The sequence below is a fragment of the Gavia stellata genome, chromosome 26 (genome assembly GCF_030936135.1).
Source record: "Gavia stellata isolate bGavSte3 chromosome 26, bGavSte3.hap2, whole genome shotgun sequence".
Lineage (NCBI taxonomy): Eukaryota > Metazoa > Chordata > Aves > Gaviiformes > Gaviidae > Gavia > Gavia stellata.
In genome coordinates this window covers 2655726-2674929 of record NC_082619.1, presented here as the reverse complement: position 1 = coordinate 2674929, position 19204 = coordinate 2655726, and the positions used below count along the sequence as shown (strand labels likewise).

General features: G+C 45.0%; 1 protein-coding gene across 1 annotated transcript in view; it reads right to left on the bottom strand.

The window, feature by feature from the left end:
• Positions 1 to 2265: 2265 nt before the first annotated feature.
• POU2AF1 (POU class 2 homeobox associating factor 1) overlaps positions 2266 to 19204 on the bottom strand; it is a 58423-nt gene continuing 41484 nt past the window's right edge. The window contains exons 3-10 of the mRNA XM_059829556.1: positions 14125 to 14243; positions 10780 to 10885; positions 10017 to 10163; positions 7713 to 7764; positions 7136 to 7302; positions 6663 to 6779; positions 2837 to 3001; positions 2266 to 2337 (exon numbers count right to left, since the gene is read on the bottom strand). Coding sequence (XP_059685539.1) covers positions 2266 to 2337; positions 2837 to 3001; positions 6663 to 6779; positions 7136 to 7302; positions 7713 to 7764; positions 10017 to 10163; positions 10780 to 10885; positions 14125 to 14243 — 945 coding nt within the window. The remainder of the gene's footprint in view (positions 2338 to 2836; positions 3002 to 6662; positions 6780 to 7135; positions 7303 to 7712; positions 7765 to 10016; positions 10164 to 10779; positions 10886 to 14124; positions 14244 to 19204) is intronic.

The following is a 19204-nucleotide window of genomic DNA, read 5'->3' as shown; positions in this document are numbered from 1 at the left end:
TTTTCTTGATACACAGGGCAGGAACTGGCTGGCTTGACAGGGAAAGTGAAAGGTGCTTTACATGCATGGGGAAGCAGCAGTCTCCAACTGCCTCGTGGATCCAGTCTAAAGACAATATGAACAGTTTGTTGATTGTGGCTGGCTTCAGAGCAGGCCACTAATGTGTGAGCTTTGGGAGCTGAACACAGATGTGCATGTAGAGAGAACAAATCCTTCCTGGGGCAGTCACGGGATCTTCCCTCTGCAAATCTCATCTATCAACTCTGAGTTACACAGGCTGCTAGGGTGATGCTTTGAATGAAGCCACATCCATCCCTCCCCAGACCGATATTTTCCCTGATATTCTGGAGATGGTGATGTTTACAGACTACAGGTCACTGATGGCGTTGCTCTGTATTAAACATCCAACAGAAGGCAGATGAAACAATAAAGAGATAAGCCACTCTAGAAAACAGCTCATGTATTTTTTCACTTGCAACAAAAGGACTTCTGTCATCTCATAGACATTTCTAGATGGCAAAAAGCTTTTTGCATTTTCCCTAGTGCATCACATGCCACACGTTGGTCACAGTTTTACAGTTTTGTTGCTAGTAAGTTCAAGAAACAGATACTTTATTGACCATTTTGTCTTGACACACAGTACTAACTCACCAATGCAGTTATCGCTCAATTCAGGGCTTGTTATAACATCCCTTCAAAGTAAGAAAGCACATGCTTTTGCTGGCCTATGCCCAGATACATGCAAATTTATGCAAACATATGCAAATACATGTCTGCTTTTTTGTCAGCGGATGTTGGCAGGTTTGTAGATATGATGTAGTGAGAAGCAATAGCAAAACAGCAGAGAGGAGGGCTGAGAAAGTTGAGAAGATCTCTGCATTTCTTAAGAGCTTTTGTTCAAGTCTGCTAAACAAGTTGTTTAAACAGTCCAGGTCTGCGAGACTGACAAGTGCTTTAGAAAACCCCATCCCATTGAGTTAGTCAGTGGGTGATCGAGGAAGTTACTGCAGTCATTTAAGACATCTGCCCTTCATCTTACTGTTCAGTCCTGTTAGAAAAAATAACTTGTGCAACATCGGGAAATCAGCAAACTATAATTCAGAACATGTACTGAAGATGAGACAGCCTCTGTGAAGGGGTTGTCAAAACATGACTTTCACTCCCTTCAGGCATCTACCTTCAATCCTATTGACCCGGCAGAGACACTGTTGCCAGCTGATTGCACAGCAATTCACAAATCATTTCACAGAAAGAATAAGAAGAATCTATTAAAACGCCCTCTTAGATAAGAATGGGAGTAGGAGAGGACTTACCACATTGCACTCTGACCCTGCTGTGCACAGGCCCACATGGCTCAAAGGTTTTCTACCCTGTCCATGCCTAAAAGCTGTTGAAGACCCAAAGGAAGCCTCCTACACAGGCACTAGCTCAGGTGAGGGTTCAGCTCCTCAACTCTGAGGTGCTTCCCGAGCTATTCTTTGCCATCAGAGCTCGAGACTTGGATTGGATCAGATGTCTCAAAGAGGAATCCCTTCACCGGGAAGCACTCAGGAGCCACACGAACCTGCGCTGCTGAGAACCTGCCCCATGTACTTGCTCTTACAAGCATCTGTTTTCTTTTCTTGGGGTGGGGTGAGAGACTGCGGCAATGGACAGCTGCTGCAGCTTTCTTCCACAAAGCGCTAAGAGATGGGGTAGTAGCAGCTTGCAGGAACCCTCACTTGGAGCTCGAGTTCGGATATCCATTCTCTCAGGTGAAATACAGCCATGGATGACTCCTCAGGCTGACTTGACCTCTTCCATCCAGTCTTTTCCCTCCCCTCGGGTTTCTGCATTCCCAGGCTAGCAGGAACAATGGAGGTAATTGCACATCACAAAGGCTTCAGCATTTCAACCAGTACCTCTGTACAGGACCTAATAAGAGGCACAGTTCAAGCATGTCTTAGAGCAGTATTTCTCAACCTTTTATAGCCAAAATACCATCTTGTGTTCCGGCACCACCATGGGTTTCCGTTGCCTCCAAAGGTTGGCTCTACTTCGACCCTTTGCTTATTTATGTAACAGCCATTTGCTTTGCTTGCCTCCTTGCTTGCAAGCAATGCTTGAGGTTTATTAGTATTCTTTGTTAATAAAATAAAGTTTTCAACAATTTAAAGCTCATCTTCTGATATCTTACATGCTACTCATGGTCCACAGGTTGAGAAACACTGTCATCCCACCCTAGTTTAAAGACTCTAGGAGCAGGGACGTGTTGATTAACCATCCTCATGGTTTTTCGAGGAGGCCTTGTGCAATCAGCAAGCTGAAGTTGAAGCCATTCCAGAAATTGGAGGCAATCTAGGATCTGGCATTTCGGTGACAGGAAATAAATGCAGATGCAACTTTCCCTTTCTTCAGCAAATGCCTAACCTGCCAAAAAAATGTAGAAGTTCATAACGTGCCGTCCAAAACTGTGCATGCAGATACCCCAATACATACATACACAGACTTACATGCATGTATGTGTAACTAAATAACATATAAACATATCAGAGACTACGATGGGCTCCAGGAGCCTTTTCACACCTGTAGGCATGAAACCCAATCATCCCTTGAGATCTGCTGCCATTATGAAAGAACTACACATTGACAGCTCTCCAAATGTATTTGGAGTACCAGCTAATGGCTGTTTTGTGCTCCTCGATTACGGATTTACTGAAGTGAGGAACCCCAAGCCTACACCACTGCAATGTCAGACCCATGTCATATGACTTGTCCTCACTGTTCCCCTGGTAAGGACAGACAGCTGTGGTGTTCACAGATGTGTTAGGAAGCAGCAGCAATGCGGATCATGTACCTGATCCCCAGCTTTTCCAGAAGGAGCCATGTGGATTGGCTGATCATTGTCCAAGTTTCGGATGCTTGGGTCTGCCCCGTGGTCAAGGAGCAACTGGACGATTTCTTCCTGGTTCTTGTCACGAGGCAATGCAGCTGCCATATGCAAAGCTGTGTTACCATGTGCCTAATGCAGTGGAAGAAAAAGAAAAAGAAGAAGAAGAAGAAAAAAGAGAAACCTCCTGATAAGCTGTGCCACCTACTCAGAATTGTCCTAGGAATGGAGACCTTTGAAACAAGAGCTGAAGAAGCCTCACACAATTACTTACCAGGAGGTGAGGGAGTATCCCTGCTCTGTTTCTCCCATGTATAGCTTCTTCATGCACGAGATTTGTGGATTTAGATTTTTCTCTGTGATAGAGCACTATACACTGGGGGGCTTTGATGTTTTGGGTACAGCTAACAAATAGTCCTGTATCAGCAACATTCCTAATCACTGTGCAACCGCCTGCTAAATGGTACCCTCATGTAAGCAGAGACCTGATGAGTTATTTGAAAAAGAGAAGGACAGAGGCCATGTAATGTGCATATTTATCCAGGAGAAATAATTTCAGGAGGAAATCCAGGAGGAACTATTTCACTGGGAAACATTTAAGTCAGTTTAAGGGACACAGAACACGTTATGCTGTGTCACCCATCAAACGTGGGCTATGCAAGGATCGACAATAGCAGACCCATTTGTGCGCTACACAACTCCACTATTCCCTTTTACGATCACTTGCAAGTACCAGAAAGTTGCAAAGAGACCTGGACACAAGTGAAAGCCAGACGCAATAGCGTATAGGTTATACAAGCATCTTTGACTGTGCAAGTCCTCCCAGGTCACCAAACTCATGGCATTAAAAAGAGGTGCTTTGAAAGGTACCAAGCCGTCCCGGTGCTCCAACTGAGCCAGAGGTCCAGCAGCCTATATCCCTCAGTGACTTTGGGTACCGTTGACCAAACAGGGCTGCAGGTGGCTTGGCTCTGCAGCAGACAAAATAAATCATGCTGGGCTCCAAACCTTCTCCCTGTTCCTTTCCAGGGTACTGAAGGTAGTTCTTGGCTTTATTTTCATGGCGCTCTCATTAAGCAGAGTCCTGAGGTCAAGGCCCTGCTTAAGCATATACTGACTCCAGCTTTTTCAGCACCAGGGTTTGCACAGAAAGGACAGACAAGATTTGTTGTGAAGCCACGCGGGGGCGCAGGACGGGGCATACTGCAATTTGTTGCAGAAGAGCTCTGGTATCACCAGACCGTGTAGAAATCTGTGCCCCTGCCTAGTCAGGTATGACTGGTAACGGTTTTAAATGAGAAAAACCTAATAAGCAAATGCATAAGGCAAGGTATTTTTAGTCTGCAAGAACTCTCATTTAGGCAGCTGTATATTTTTTCTCTCGGAAATGATCATACATTTGTCATGAACTTGGAATGGTTAGACACAAATTGCAACATGTATTACTATTCCAGTTGTTAAAAGGAATACATACGATTTTCAGGTCCTATTTACCACAGAGACATAAGGGACATTGAAACACAAAACAAAACAGCAAGATCTTAACAGCTGTTCTCAGACAAGGCATTTTTTACCAGCCCTGAACAAGCAGATCCTTGTCAATTTTACCATCCCGTAGAGTCAAGGGGTAGTTACAAGCTCTTTATAGGACTTCTCGTTAAAATGGAAACATCTGCATTTATTTGTGGCATCTTTGTGGCAGGAGCACTTGATAGCTTCCAAATCCAGGCATGGATGCCTGATCTTAAAGCTTTCCATTGACTTTAATAGGGCTTATGCGAGACAATGGTCCAGAGCACCAACATGTGGACTCTAGGAATCCTTCAGGTGAAAAATACCTCAAAGGCCTCAATGCTTTTCTCATTGTGAAATCCACAAGGAAATGGATTTGGAATGAGACAACCACAACAATCAGTGGGTGAGCCAGGGAAGCCAAAACATGGACGCCAGCATCCCTGTTTTCTTGTCTTCTTCACACTTGGAAGAGCTAAGAAGCCAGGATGGGTATGAGACAACCTTGCCATCGTATTTCTCACTGTCTCAGACAGCTCACCAACAAGACTGAAGACTCCAAGTGATCCTATCACAGTAAGAAGCTCTCACAGGACTGTGATCAAGAGACAACAGCAGACACCCATGGACAAGTTAGCACCTGCCTAATGGGTCTTAAAAGATACAGAAAGAATGTAGTGAAAAGGCAGTGCAAGGCCCTTCACTGTCCAGAAAGACAGAAACTTAGTGTTATTACCCACATACACAAAGCAAAACATGTTTCCTCCAGTCCAACAGAAAACTGTAGGTGAAAAAAAACGTGAAGCTGCCCAGTATCTGCTTCCCAAGTGAGAAACTGAGTTGATGGAAAACATTCAATTCCTTTCTGTTGGACACAAGCATGTGGATGATTTAGGGAGTACAAGCAAGGCTAAGAGACTGAAACTGTTGAAATGAAAAGCTAATGCAGTGACCCTCTCGAAACAGGGAGCCCTAGCCTTGTCCTCCCCTCCCTCTGTCCTTTCCTGCTTTTCTGCCCTTCTGCAGAAGCCCCCAGAATCACCCACCTAGTCCTGCTGAGAGGGGGCAGCCAGCCAAGAGCCAAAGCTCTGGCTGGTGGTGCAGAGCGATGTCTCAGCTAAAGCGCAGGAATGTCAGGATTTTTGCTTAGGAGGATGGGTGAAGCTGATACATCTGCAAGATAGTGTCACTGCTTGGTATCTGCTCAGAGGTGAAGTATGGGGCAGCAAGGGGATGGGTGACACAACAGCAGCGCTGGGAAGGTTTCTACCTTGCTCTCTACAACCTAGGAATGGCTGTGCCTCCAGAAACCCTGCACTGAGGAGCCAATGTCAGCAAAAGTTCAGCTCAGTCAGCAGGGTTGCATAGAGTGCCTAAAGCAGGGTCCCGAGCCCCAGAGTGAGAGATGGTCTGCTTGCCACAGTGCCTAGGCTCCCGCATGCCCAGCAAGGATGCTGCCTTGCTTCAAAGAGCTGTTTTCCCCATGCTTCACCTGCCTGGCAATGTCAGCCACTGGTTCACTGCCTGTAGCATGTGTCTGTCGTCTTCTGTTGCTCCAGGCAGCTGTAAGGGGTTGGTGGGCCTTCTGAATGTTTTGATTCTCCAGGCTCAAACTTGCAAGCAGCCATCACAATAACCAGTGTGTGCCCAGGCACAAACAGAGACAGAAGACTTGCAAATAACATTTAAGGCAGAAAGAGTCACCATCTCCCTTAACTGAAATAGGAGCTTTGTCCTTCCTATGGATGGCATGTTTGTCAGGAGAGATTACTTGATACATGGCTGCCCTAAACTGCCGTCTTTCAGTATTATGTTGCTGCCAACAGCAAACCATTACATCATTGCAGATCTGTTTTCTCAGTCTTCAGCCTAATGTAATGAAGTTCATGTTCCTCCTCAAGTAACCACTTCCCACGTCCTTCCTCTTCCCTGGTTATCTTGTTCTCTCATTCTGTCAGCTTCTGCCTGCTGGGAGAGGGGCCTGCGTTTCACGACACAACTCAGAGTTCAAGCCAGGCACTGCTTTCCAGGTGAAGTGTGGAAAATGGAAAATGCAGCTTCAGGTTAAAAAAAAAAGTTCAGATTCACAAACTGTTGCTCTCTCCCTCCAGAAAAAATATATGTGGGAATAGAATAACTGGTTTCTGCAGGACCCCAAAGATCTCCCAATGCTTCTGTCTGCCTGCAGCCTCCCACCACAGCACAGCTCTCGCACTGCTCTTGGCATCTCCTCTGCCTATGGATGTGCACACAAACCCTGTCCACACACAGCCTGACTTACCTTGTTGTTGACAAAGTCCTTGGACTTAAAAGCATTCAGCTCCAAGAAGTATCTGAGCAGGGAGATGTTCCCATCCTGGACTGTAAAATGAAGAACTGTCTTGTTGCTTTTCACATCCTATTTAAAAACAGAAAAAAACAAATGAAATAAATGTTCTGCAGAACAACCTGAAGTTATTATATAAACCCATTGAAGAAAAGTCCAGGCCAGCTCTGCAACTCGTGTGGAGCACCTCCTTCCCTTCAGCGGCCCTCTTACTGTCCAGTGTTTGCGTCAGGCTGCAAGAAAGTAACTCCAAAAGGCAGCAACTAACTCTGCAACCAGTCACTTGAAAGGGGAACAGGCTTGGTCCTTCTCTCAGCAGTTCATTTCTTCTCCAGTTCTATAGTCTGAGCACAGCGCAAGCCTCAGGCAGGCAGGGGAGAGTTCCCATACAAGCAAACAGCATACGGATAATGGAGCTGATCCCTTACCCGGCTGTAGATGGAGGCTCCTGTCTGCACCAGGAGGTGGATACAGGACTCCAGCTCTTCGCTCTGGTGCTGAAGACCTTTCTGCTGCTCCTCCGTCAACGTCTGGCAACCCTGCTCCCGGAGCAGGGCGTTGTGGGCCAGAACAGCACAGTGGAGTGGGGTATGGCCTGGAAAACCAAGTATGGGAGGAAGATAACGGCAGTCCCAACAAAGATATTGATGCATAGAGAGGAAGCGAGGGCTGGCGGGGACAGCATATGCATCTCTGCACAGGCGGTGTTAAGGCACCAGCCCTTCTCTGGTTTCGAAGGCACCGTATTGACTCTATAGACACTTTATGGGGCACTCCAGCATGTGCTCAGTTCCAGTTGTGCATTGAATCACCTTTGAATCATCAGCACCATTGAATTCTGTGGCATTTGAGTGGACAGCAACGACTCTCCTCCAGGCAGTTTCTGAGGCCACTCTGGCCTCCTAGCACACCACCAAACACCACTGAGCATCAGTCAATGAAATAGCCAATACAGTTTTTCATTTTTTAAATATCACTATAAAATATTTGTGTAAAGGGTTTTACCTTCAAAATCCTTCATTTCTAAATCAAGAGGGAAACCTAGTGACAGTATAACCTAGAAGCAACAGAGAAATGGAAAATTTTAGTTCAGCAGAATACTGTCCAAGCCAAAATCAGTCAAAACTAACAAAATTTAAAACCAAGCAAACAAGCAGCTAATTATCATTTAACTGCAAACTAAACCCTTATTTGACACTAGATTTCAGTGCTGTGAATCTATTTCCTTACAGGGACATCCAGGGTTACACAAAATGATCATGTTCCTTAGTTTCCTAAACCCCACCTAAGTATAGTAACCTATTAGATTCTCGGTTCAGGACCGCAAAATTAAGTCACTGCCCCCAGGTCAAGATTGCTAACCTCCTCGCTTTCACCCTGGATTAAGCAAAGGCATCGAAACCACCAATTCATATTTATTCTGAGTTATTCTTGGCAAGGATAAATGAAAATCGCTCCTTGACAGGTACAGCCAAACTTTACTACCTAAAAGTTTGTTGACACTGGAAATTTTCAGACTGGATTTATTTACTCTTTCTTTTTTATACGTGCAGCAGATGTGCAGCAGTGTGACAGGTTAAAACCACAGCTTGTTGCCATGGCTTCAGCAATGAGGATGCAGAGCCTATAAATGGCATGAAACAGTGGTCTGGAGATGAGCATTGCTTGGAATATATTATTACAGATAATGCATTTTTGCTCCTGATTGAATAAAGCAAGTTGTTCACATTACAGCATTTTGGCTGAGAATTTTTGCAGTGCAGTGACTCATCCAGGATCTCATCAAGTTAGGCAAGGCACAGGACAGAATCCTTCTGCTGAAAGGTTATCCAGGAAGGTTAGGGCTTGTGCTCTCTTTTCATAACAATAATATAATATATACAGATCAAATATTGACAAGTAGCTCTGAGCTGCCTGATGATTAAAGATTAGATATTTAATCCCATAGAAAAAACAATTAAGAGAAACAAACAAACAAACAAACCAACCGTAAAGCATTTCATGGCTTTGACCACACCAAGAAAAACAAACCTGCGTGCATTTTCCCTTCTTATATCAAGAGAGAAAAAAACCCCAAACCCAAAAAACAAAACACAAACCACAACAAGGCACTCTGGGAGGCTTTGTCAGAATCATCTGGATGTAAAAGACTTTTCCCCACTGAATGAAACACCTGTTTTCTGAAGAACTCACAATGTTACACATTAACCGACTGCTCATGACCTAACCCAGGGCGTGTGCAAGGCAGAGCTAACGAATACTGGAGATGGGCTGCCAGCATGCCAGGTACCCCCCGGCACTTCTACTGACCCATCCCTCATCCTCAGAGGACCCTGTGCCCTACCCTCAGGTAAGCTCATCAGCAGCCATGCTGCTGCAATGAAACTCTGCATTGAAGCTGCCTATACTCAGTCCTGATGCGAATCACCTTGTATTCATTCCATTTTATGGCCAATAGCTAAGCATTTAAGAGACGAGACAGGTTCCAGTATGCTTATCTCTGCTATGTAAACCCTTCCAAAAATTCCCACAATGCTTTTTCTAATGTGCTAATTTGCTCTTCAGGGCTGTTAGAGTCTGGCTGGCACACAGACGTAGACCCTGTCTACAGAAAGATCTGTGAGGCAATAGGAAAGCGAAGATCTGGTCATATAAGTCATAAAAGCTCTAGCAGATTCTGGCTGTACAGGAGTGTCTAGTTTCTCTCACAGCCTGGAAAATCTCGATGGATCTTGGTTTTGAATAAAATCTGAAAAACGTGTCTCATCTTGAAGGCTGTGCCTGTGCTGGCTCTGTCTGCAGGGTCACATCTACTCTCTCTTCAGCTGGCTTGAGTACGGACACAATTCATTGCTCCTGTCTGGACAACACTGACATCAGGGAGTGGTTTTTACACTGCTATCATTGCTCCCTCTCCTGACACCCCACAGCTGCCTGCAGCCTCTGGGGAACCCCCTCCAATGCAGGCATCAGTACAACACTGGGGGCTCAAGCCAGAGCAGGCCCACTCCGCCTGGCCTGCCATCAGCAAATTTAGAGATACAATCTGCAGAAAGAATTTATTTCCCCCTCCAGATACACTAAAGCCATTTCCTCTGTAACAGGAGGCTGATGTTAGCTGCAAGTGTAGTCCTAAAACAGGAATAACCTGGGAAGTCGATTCCTAAAACAATGGAAACGGAGACTTTGGTCAGTTTTCATTGCTTACTGACATCTTGCCTTCCAAGACACTTATTTAAAGACACCAATATTGAGACTTTCTTGTAGGTTTATATTGGTAGCAATTAAAACCATAAAAGCTTTTCCTACCTGAAGAACTTGGGCATACCCGTATGTTGCAGCAAGATGTAAAGCTGACTGCCCTTTGTTGTCTACAGCATTGACATCTGCTCCTGTCTGGATCAAATCATAGACAATAGCTGGCTGCCTGGCAGTGACGGCCACCAGCAGAGGAGTCTGAAAATAGCAGCAGAGCAGATAAAATGTGAGAGTCTAGAAGCAGATGCTGTCATAAAACAAGGAATGGGGAAAGGCAGTCTGGGCTGAATGGTATGTAGAATCCCAAGGATTGTGGAGCATAAAGCAAAGACAGCTCACAGACAGATTTTGAACAACACGTATTAGTACCCATGGCATCATGAGATGGGGGGCATTTCCCAGCTCCTGCTGAACTGCCTCTAGCGTTCTTCAGCCCTAAACTGGTTGACAACCCAAGTCCAGCATTTTTGAAACACAGTTTAATGTCAGGTGCAGCACTCCTAGCATAAATCTGTTGTTCATAAAACCTTTGGTGTCAGACACTACTGCCAACATACACATATTTTCCTGGACCAGTGTTGTCTTAGATCACTCTATGAACCATGGGCTGAAAAGACAACAAGCTCATTCTCATCCCACTTAATTTTAGGATCCTGCCAGAGGCACCTAAGGAAGGCATATGAATGACCAAGGCTTCCTTTGCAGTAACAGAGAGACAGAGCTGGATTTTTCAGAGTATCAGTTGCTTTCAGTCATGCAAAGCCCATGCCCAGCCCAAACACTGCTGTTTGCACGAGAAAGTGGTCCGTATTACCTTTCCTCTGTGTTCCTTGGCATCTAGTCTTCGCAGCAATTTCATGCGCTCTGCAACTGCCAATGTATACGCCCTCATACCTTTAGCTGCATAAATATGTAGAATTCTAAGACAGTAAATAAAGACACCGATCACTGCTCAGCCATGATCCACCCTGGGAGCAAACAGTTTTACACGGTAGCATAGCCACTTTGGGGGTTTTATACCCAGTGTTCCACAAACCATGCCATAAGCCCCAAAGGGCTTGACCTTGAAAGCCCCCACTCCCATGGAAAGGTCTTCCTACCTCAAAGTAACTGCAGCTTTCAAGAGCCCTCAGCACTCCTGAGCTTTGACAGGCTGTCTTCTTTCAACTTCAGCACTTTCTTTCAGGTAAGATTCGCCCTGATGCTGGGAGGTATCTAAGTCCTCCACAAAGCCTAGTGCTGGGGCCCAGCATACCATATAGTATGTATGTATCACTTGTTGGGGTGATAGAGCCTTGTATGCCATTGGTGGTACCTCACCATCCGGGGTAACAAACAGCCTCTTCTAAATGGTGCATTTGTAAACAGCCTGTTGAGCTCTACTTGTTTATAAAAACTACTGGTGAGAGGGATCGAGTCCTTATCTTGTGCATAAGGCAAAGAGTTGTCACAACCATAGCAGTTATGGGCTTGCTGGTGACATGGTCCTGAGCAACAGGGAAAACTCTTCACTGCTTCGCTTTGGTTGCCAGGCTCTATGGCTGGAGCTGGAGACAATTACACAGAGCTACTTGCCACTTCCATTCCAAGTCCTATTTGCAAGGGTGCCAGACACACACAGGTAGCTTTGCAATTCCCCTTTGCCCAGGAGGAGACCATCCTACAGGCAGTCGTACCAGCCCCTGGGTTTGTTTCACTCCAGACAGCAACATTTGATACTTTTTAGTCAGAAGTGGTAAGCAGTCGTGTCTTCTCCCAGGTACCCCAGAGCCACACCTTGCCATTTCAGGAAGTAGAAATACAACTTGATGGCTAGTCTGACTTTCAGACAAGCTCAGCATTAGCTGTGGCTGCAGACCCACACATCGCCAGGGATGCCAACAGAGGATAATAGTGATTGAACTAATATCTGAACTGCAGGAGTGCTTCTGTGAGTAAGGACTGTTTGAGTAAACAGTGCCTCCAGGCCATATTTGGATCATGAAGCTCCTCCTTAGTCTGCCTTAATGTGCAAAACTAGCAGAAAGTCTAACAGCTAATCTGTGGTTCTAGCCTGTACATATGTTATTCAACTAATTGTTCAACCAACGCTGGGTTACCATTTTGGATAGGAAATAAAACACTCTAGGCATATGCAAGTTACTGTAAATCTTTATTGAAAAAGATTTTGTCTTTTTCTAACCAGAACAACCCAGAAAGAAATTCTGAAACAGTTTGCCATTGTTTTATATTCACACACAGAATTTACATACATTGGAGTGAAAGAAATTTAAAAGCAATCTTAGCAACCACAGGCTTGAGTCACAACTGCATTATCCCAGTTTTACCTACTGAATGTCTTTGTGCTTATAAAACGGGAATAAGCAGTGGTGAACTAAGCTCCTTCTAATTAATTTCTTTGCTGGGTTTTTCTGCAAATGTAAGCCACTAATTTCAATGCATCTGAACTACTGCTATTTTCAAACAACTTTGTGATCACTTACATGATCTATTGCTTATGTCTTCCAGATTTGTCAATATTAAATAACAAAATATGCTTTGAAAGTCCTCAAGACTTTCAACCTGAGCTTGCAAACCTCACTCAGGCATAAACTGTAAGGTCACTTGAAATATTGCCTGGGTGGCAACTGGAGTGCTGGACACCAGGTAATAAACAGTGCAATAAATTATTTTGCAGTTAGTCTTGCAAATAATACAATCACCTAAGGATCCTGGGCTTTAGAAAGCAGAAAAACCCAGAGAAATTGTGTTCACCAGCCAAGAGTCTCTTGTTTATTAAGACGACAATAAACAGAGTTAGAAGGGGATATATCTCCTGCAAATATATTTGCCTGTGGCATGGCACTCCTGAACATCAACAATAATATTTACAGTTGCATCAAAGGAAAAAGTAAAGCTACCCATTCTCCAGGAAAGACAATCAAAAGCTATAAAGCAAATTTGTGCACCTGTGGGCCTGGGAGACTACAGCACAGAGAAACTTTCCGTAGCAGTAAGACAGAAGAGAGGTTACTACCGTTCCCTGGCTCAGCACGACATCACCGACTTCACTCTCAAATGCTACAGACCAAACCGAAGTATTGCCAGCTAATAGTAATGCCGTGAATTCCTTGGTGGACTGAAGTCCAGGTTTTGGAAGACCCTGTCTTCTCAATGATCTCCTGATACAGGGCCATGTCTTGCAATCCTGACTCAGGCAAAACTCCCGGTTACTTCAGTGGGACCAGAATCTGTCCATTGGTAGAACATGCAGCATTACCAGCCAGCCACAAAATCAGCCCCCAATCTCAAAAGTGGATATTTTAGAGTCCAAAAACATTCTGCAGCTGAAAGACCGTGATTCCAAACCACTGTCCCACATCTACGTGGCTGTCTTCCAATGGCAGCCAGGGTGACACCTTCAAGTTACACCTTTGTGTGACCTCAAACGTTTCGGCTAGGCTACTTTGTGTTGCTCTGTAAATAGGGATGTCTGCCTGCACTGGCACTTAGTTCAGCTGTATTGACTTTTGTCTTCAGACTAATGCACCTACCTGCACCACTAGAACAACCTACGCTTTACATTTTCCTGTTTTCCAATGGAGCAGTTCAATTTAGGAAAGAAAAATGTCAATTTAGGCCCCCAAAATGTTTTCTAGTGGCCTAGATCAGGTAGAGGTTCCTCCATGGACAGGGCAAAGACACACAGACAAGGCATTTACAATGAGCTTTGAAAAGCAGCCCTAGTGAACCAGGTCTTGCCAATATTTAGAGGCAAATGTACCCTTACCGCATGCTACAGTTGGCCACAGCTACACTATAGTATGTCAGTTTGAGACCATGCCCTGTGTCTGAGGATGAAAGTCACCTCATGCTGACGCTGAGCACAAGAACTACGCAGTGTCAAAAGCCTGCCTGGGAGAGGTAGCAGGAACTGTAACAGCTGAGAAATCTTGTGCTGGGCCCCAGGACAAAGCAAGTTTCACACAACACACAAGTGATGGTGTGCTAGAGGTGGACACCAAAATTGCAAGTAAAGTTCCCACCCCAACCCCCAGCCTGCTTTTCCTCTGTACTCAAAACTCACTGTGGTGCCAGGTGGAGTATTGAGTAGGTGAGGATCAGGCCCAGATGTGCAACTTAAAGCCCTTCAACAGAAAGAGCATGGTTTAAAACATACGTATCATTGTCTTCATCTTCTAGAAGCAGCTTCTCAATGGGCAGTGTGCCGATGACTCGTCTGGCATCCTCCAGCTCCTGGGGGGCTGGCTCAGGAATGGAGATTGGCAAAGGCACAAACTGTGGCCCGGAAAGTGTGGAAGAAGCTGGCTGGTACTGCAAAGTGGAGGCTGGCAGTGTGGAGAGGGGCTGTGCCCATGGGAAGTACGTGAGAGGCGGCTGCTGATCCGTCACCTCGAGCTGAGGCACTACAGCAGGGGTGGTACTTCGGGGCTGTTAAAATAGAAGAGGAATAAAACAAAATAAAACAATTGGCCAGGCGGGGCGGGGGGCGGACACAAAGCAACAGACTAAGGATGCTCAGTCTCACTTTTAACATCCCCTTTCCTGTCCCTCTGAGGAAGCGTTATACTGACAGTTTTCCCACGCTGGCTCCCATGAGAGCGGTGGCTGTGGGTGTCCCAGGTGCTTGCTGCCAGTAGCTCACACTCGTGTCAAGTTCCCTCTAGCTTTCTGTTCCCACTCCCACCCTCACTGTAAGCCCATGAGACAGTTACACCCTGTGCTGAAAACTGCCTTCTTTGACAGTTTCTCTTGCAAGTTGAATGCATGGGCACAACTTCGCTGCCACAAGGCTGAAGGCAGCTTATTCTGGCCTCTGCGACACTCCATCCTGACCAGTCCCTGCCAGCCAAGGCAGAGCCGCGTTTGAAACGATAACCCTCCCTCCCCAGTGAAGGCCACAGGACGCAGGCATGGGCCTTTGCTGATCTGGTGTGCCAGTTTCAGCAGCTGAACTGAAACATGCAAAAGAAAATCAGCTGCTTGAGTTCAATCGAAACAGAATTCTCTGCCCTTCTCCTCCTTGGGTCAGCCAAACAGATTTTGTCCAGCCTGAAACCAGATATTCTGCTATGTTTACTTGCTATTTTGGCCTTGCTCTTCCATCTTTAAATAGCCATTTTTGGTAAATTTATTGCCAAGTCATTCTTCCTGCTTCACCTGGTGGATGTGTTTCCTGGAATCCCATTTACTTTTTTTTTTTTTTTTTAAAGTTTGGAATTAAATAGTGAAGAATCCCCTGGATACTGCTCAGATCTCTGGTGGGACTGTGTCCTAAGTACTTGTCCAGGCAACAGCATTCATGACTATAATATGCATCCACTCAGTGAACTACTTTAATTCTGCTTTCTCAGGTATTCCAAATCCAAGCTGAAGAACAACTCCTCAGGTTGGAAGTGATGACAACACTAAATGTAACATTCCTCATTGCTATTCTTGACCCTCAAACAGTATTGTCCTGCTGTAAATAACTGTTCATAGACTTGAACAAACTCAGGGCAATGGCAGCCCTGCTGCTGACTTGATGAGAGATGACTCATTTCCCAGGACAACAGCAAAGAAGGGTGTATGTGTTAATAACGTGGAAAGTCTGGAGGACTGCAGAGAGCTGGGGAAATGGCAGTGAAGTATGCCTGATTTCAGTGCAACCACAACTTTTTGTCCCGCTCAAACCGTACTAATGTCCAGCACAGTGCAGACAGGGCCAGTGCTAGAACAACTATGTGGCATGGATGCAAAGACACAACGCATTATAGTAATTAAATAAATTATACTAATTACAACCGCCACTCCCTATGGCTCTTGCTAGAAGGTGGGGAATTTGCTGTCATTTATACCTAGGCATTTTTGACTTACTGCAAAATTGGTGATCAGTGGTTGAGAAGTATAAGTCAAAACAGATGAAGGTCCAACCAGTGTGTAACTGGGACACATAGGCTGAACATACATATCTGCTGTGTACGGACAGCTGACTGCTTCGTGGGACACATAATCAGGGTAAGTGGTCCACTGAGTTAAAGGCTGTAAGGATGTGGGAGAGGGCTGGGAGATCCAGCCAGAACAGAGTGCTCCTTCATCTGTGACAGGCAATGCAGAGGCAGCAACATCCATATCAATGCAAGGCTGGCCTAAAAAAACAGGAGAGGATTAGAGCCCAGTTCAGCATAGTCTTCCCTGCAGCAGGGCTGACAAACACTTAGAAAGTCAGGGAAACATTACCCATTGGTGAATAGGAAGGAAGCGGCTGATGGGGCAAAACAACCTAGAACAGAGAAGAAAAATATCCAGTGATTAAGACCAGAAGCATTAAATTCAATCCCCTCTGAGAGGTACCAAGGGACAGAGCATATTGGCTATTATCAGCTGATTATCAGCTACTCCTTCAATACCAGTGCCTGAATGTTCCCACCTGCCTCTGCAGAAAGGCCAGGAGAACTGAGCCTGGCAGCCAGTACACATAACCCAGCCCTGTTTGTGGGCCTAGCCAAAGTCCACGTGTCCCTTCGGCTCAAGGGGGCCTTAAACAGTATTTAAACCTTGTGTTGCAGAGGGAATTCCTCTTCAGAGAGGAGCCAGTCAACCTGCTTCCTCCTGGGAGGACGGGTAGAGGCAGGCTGAAACTAAGAAGCGGATAGCCTAGGATGGCTCTGGCTGATCTCTTTTTGTGCTCTTGAACAAGCTGCTTAACTTCCAAGCCACCTTCTGTTCCTAGGAGTTAGATCCTGTCAAGTGCAAGCACTTTCACCCTTCCATTAAGTCAATGCTGACTGAAGGTGCTCAGCACCCTAAAGGCACTCCACCTGAAGTAAAGATCTATTTAATGGTATTTCCAGGTAACATGAGGCTGCATTGCCTTCAAAATGCTTTAGAGATTCAAAGATTTCTTTCATTGCCAAAGCATTGCCAGCTGGTGCCAGGGCTGGTCAATCATTTAGCTACTGAGGAAGAATTTTCCGCCTGTGTTTGTTTTTTCTCCTACCGTTGTAGCTGCCGTTGCACTGGCATTATGAATATTTCCCCGTTTCCTTTTCAATAGCTCCTTCACTGGCTCTTTGACACGGACACCTTGATAGGGGCGAGGCTGCGGCTGCTGTTCTGGAGCAGAAGCTGAGGAAAAAGAAAAATGCAGGTGACATTTATTTTCCTTCCCTGCCATTTGCACAGAGCCAAAATGCCCATGGCGGCCTGCTGGTCTGCGGGCTGCACTGGTCAACGCGGCTGGAGTCTGAACTCAAACATTTTCTTCCTTAGCTAATGATGTCTTTTGGCCCATATGTGACATCAGATGGCATAGGCCTTCTCTCTACCTTTGCTGCTTGGATGCTGTGATCGCACAGACGGATCATGAGCACAACCTAACCTGAAATAAGTACGCTTTCAATTCCCTCCAGCTGTTACATAGCTGCAGCAATACCACGACACTCAGCCCTTTTTTTTTTTTTGCAAAAGAACATTCATACATAATTCACGGCACGAGAGCTTGTGCAAGCCTCACGACCAGGACGCTCTGGAAGCTAGAGCTGGCGGTTTCCCCGCCACGCTGGCAGGTGGTTTTATTGTCTGCAGAAGCTGTGTCCTGTCCGACACAGGGTGTAATGAACATGTTCTGTTGAATAAACAGGCATATTGCTGTAGACATCCATGAAAGCCAGGGAGGATGTAGTACAAGGAAAAGGGGTTGCTGCTGTTACGCAGAGGATAATACTCCATTCCTAAAAGCAACAGCTATCAACAGACCTCCACCTCCCTATGGGGATATATTTTATACACGTGTGAAAAGAAAGTAGTAGTGGTGAGCCACACACTCTGAAGGGAGGTGAAGAAGAGTATCCCTCCTCAAAACTTACCAACTAGGTGGACAAAAAAACAAAAATAGAGAGAGGCAACAAACAAATGCTGGTTTTCCTCAAACTGTCTCTAGACAAAACCTTTCATTCTGCTGCCTTCAATAAAGCTTCAGTGTGTTAATCCTTAATCCCTGAGCCTGAAATTCTGTTTTCTTTAGGCTTCTGACAAAAATAGCGTGTTTATTTTATTCCTCCTGACTTCATTTGTACGTCTCTGCTTTATGTTGCTTCAGCACCACTGATCTGCAGTGCAGCGATTTATACCCAGCTGAAGGACAATTCAGACTGAGTATATCCCCCAGGCATATAATACAGATTGGTTAGTAGATATCTAGCCTATGATATAACATAATTGCTGGCCAGGTAGATACACAAAAAAGTAGAGATTAGATATTCAAAAGAAATACTTTATATTATGTACTTAGACGCACGCTATAAATGCGACCCAAATTAGAAAAGCATCCTCATTTGGAAAACCATTTAACTCACCACGAGTTTGACATAGCTTTTGAAAACAGGCAGGTATACTTAAGTGTCATCCTGGACCAGAGTCACATTTCTGTTCCAAACAGAGCTTTGCTCATAGCCTGGCCAGGAGGTTTATAACTTGGTGAGCTGGACGTGACACAGCTTTGCAGACAAGTTCTGTTGACAACACATCTCAGGTCTTATACCCATAAACTCTGATCCATTTTGAAAAGTAAAGCTTACAGCCAGCTAAAAAGGCCTATCACAAAGCCTTGCGACAAGTGAAAGTAGAGGAAGCACAGTTCTTCATAAGCCGATATTATCAGCCCATATTTTACATGAAGTATTTGGAGGCAATTGATAGCAGAAGGAAACCATAGGATATCAAAGCTCAGGGAGGCCCGATATTTGTAAAGCCACTGATAGCAGTAGTGGCTACCTGCCCCTTTCTACTGCACTTTGATTTGTAAATAAGCTAATTGATAAGTTTCCATTTCTAAAGATAGCAACTGACCTTTGGTTTTATGAAGTACAGGTGGATACCCAGCTCAAATCTTAAACTTAAAATATTATTCCACCCAGGAAGCATTTATTCAGATTTGTATTCTGTGCTTCACATCACAGAACAAGATGAATCATTTTACTTCTGATCATCTCTCCCAGTTACATGCAATTATATGCACACTGAGATGTTTCTGTTACACCTTTCTGGGGGAAGCAAAAATGAGTCTAAATACAGACGTTGTAAGTCAACCTGAAAAAATGTTTAAGAGAATTAACATTTCTGCTTTAATTTCTCTTAAAAAACCAAAATACTTCTTTCCCTTCAACTTTGCTCTACCATTAACTCTTTCCAACTCACTACATTTAATCATGAAATCTTGATCAGCCATTATAAATACTTTCTGTACCAGAGAGCACTAC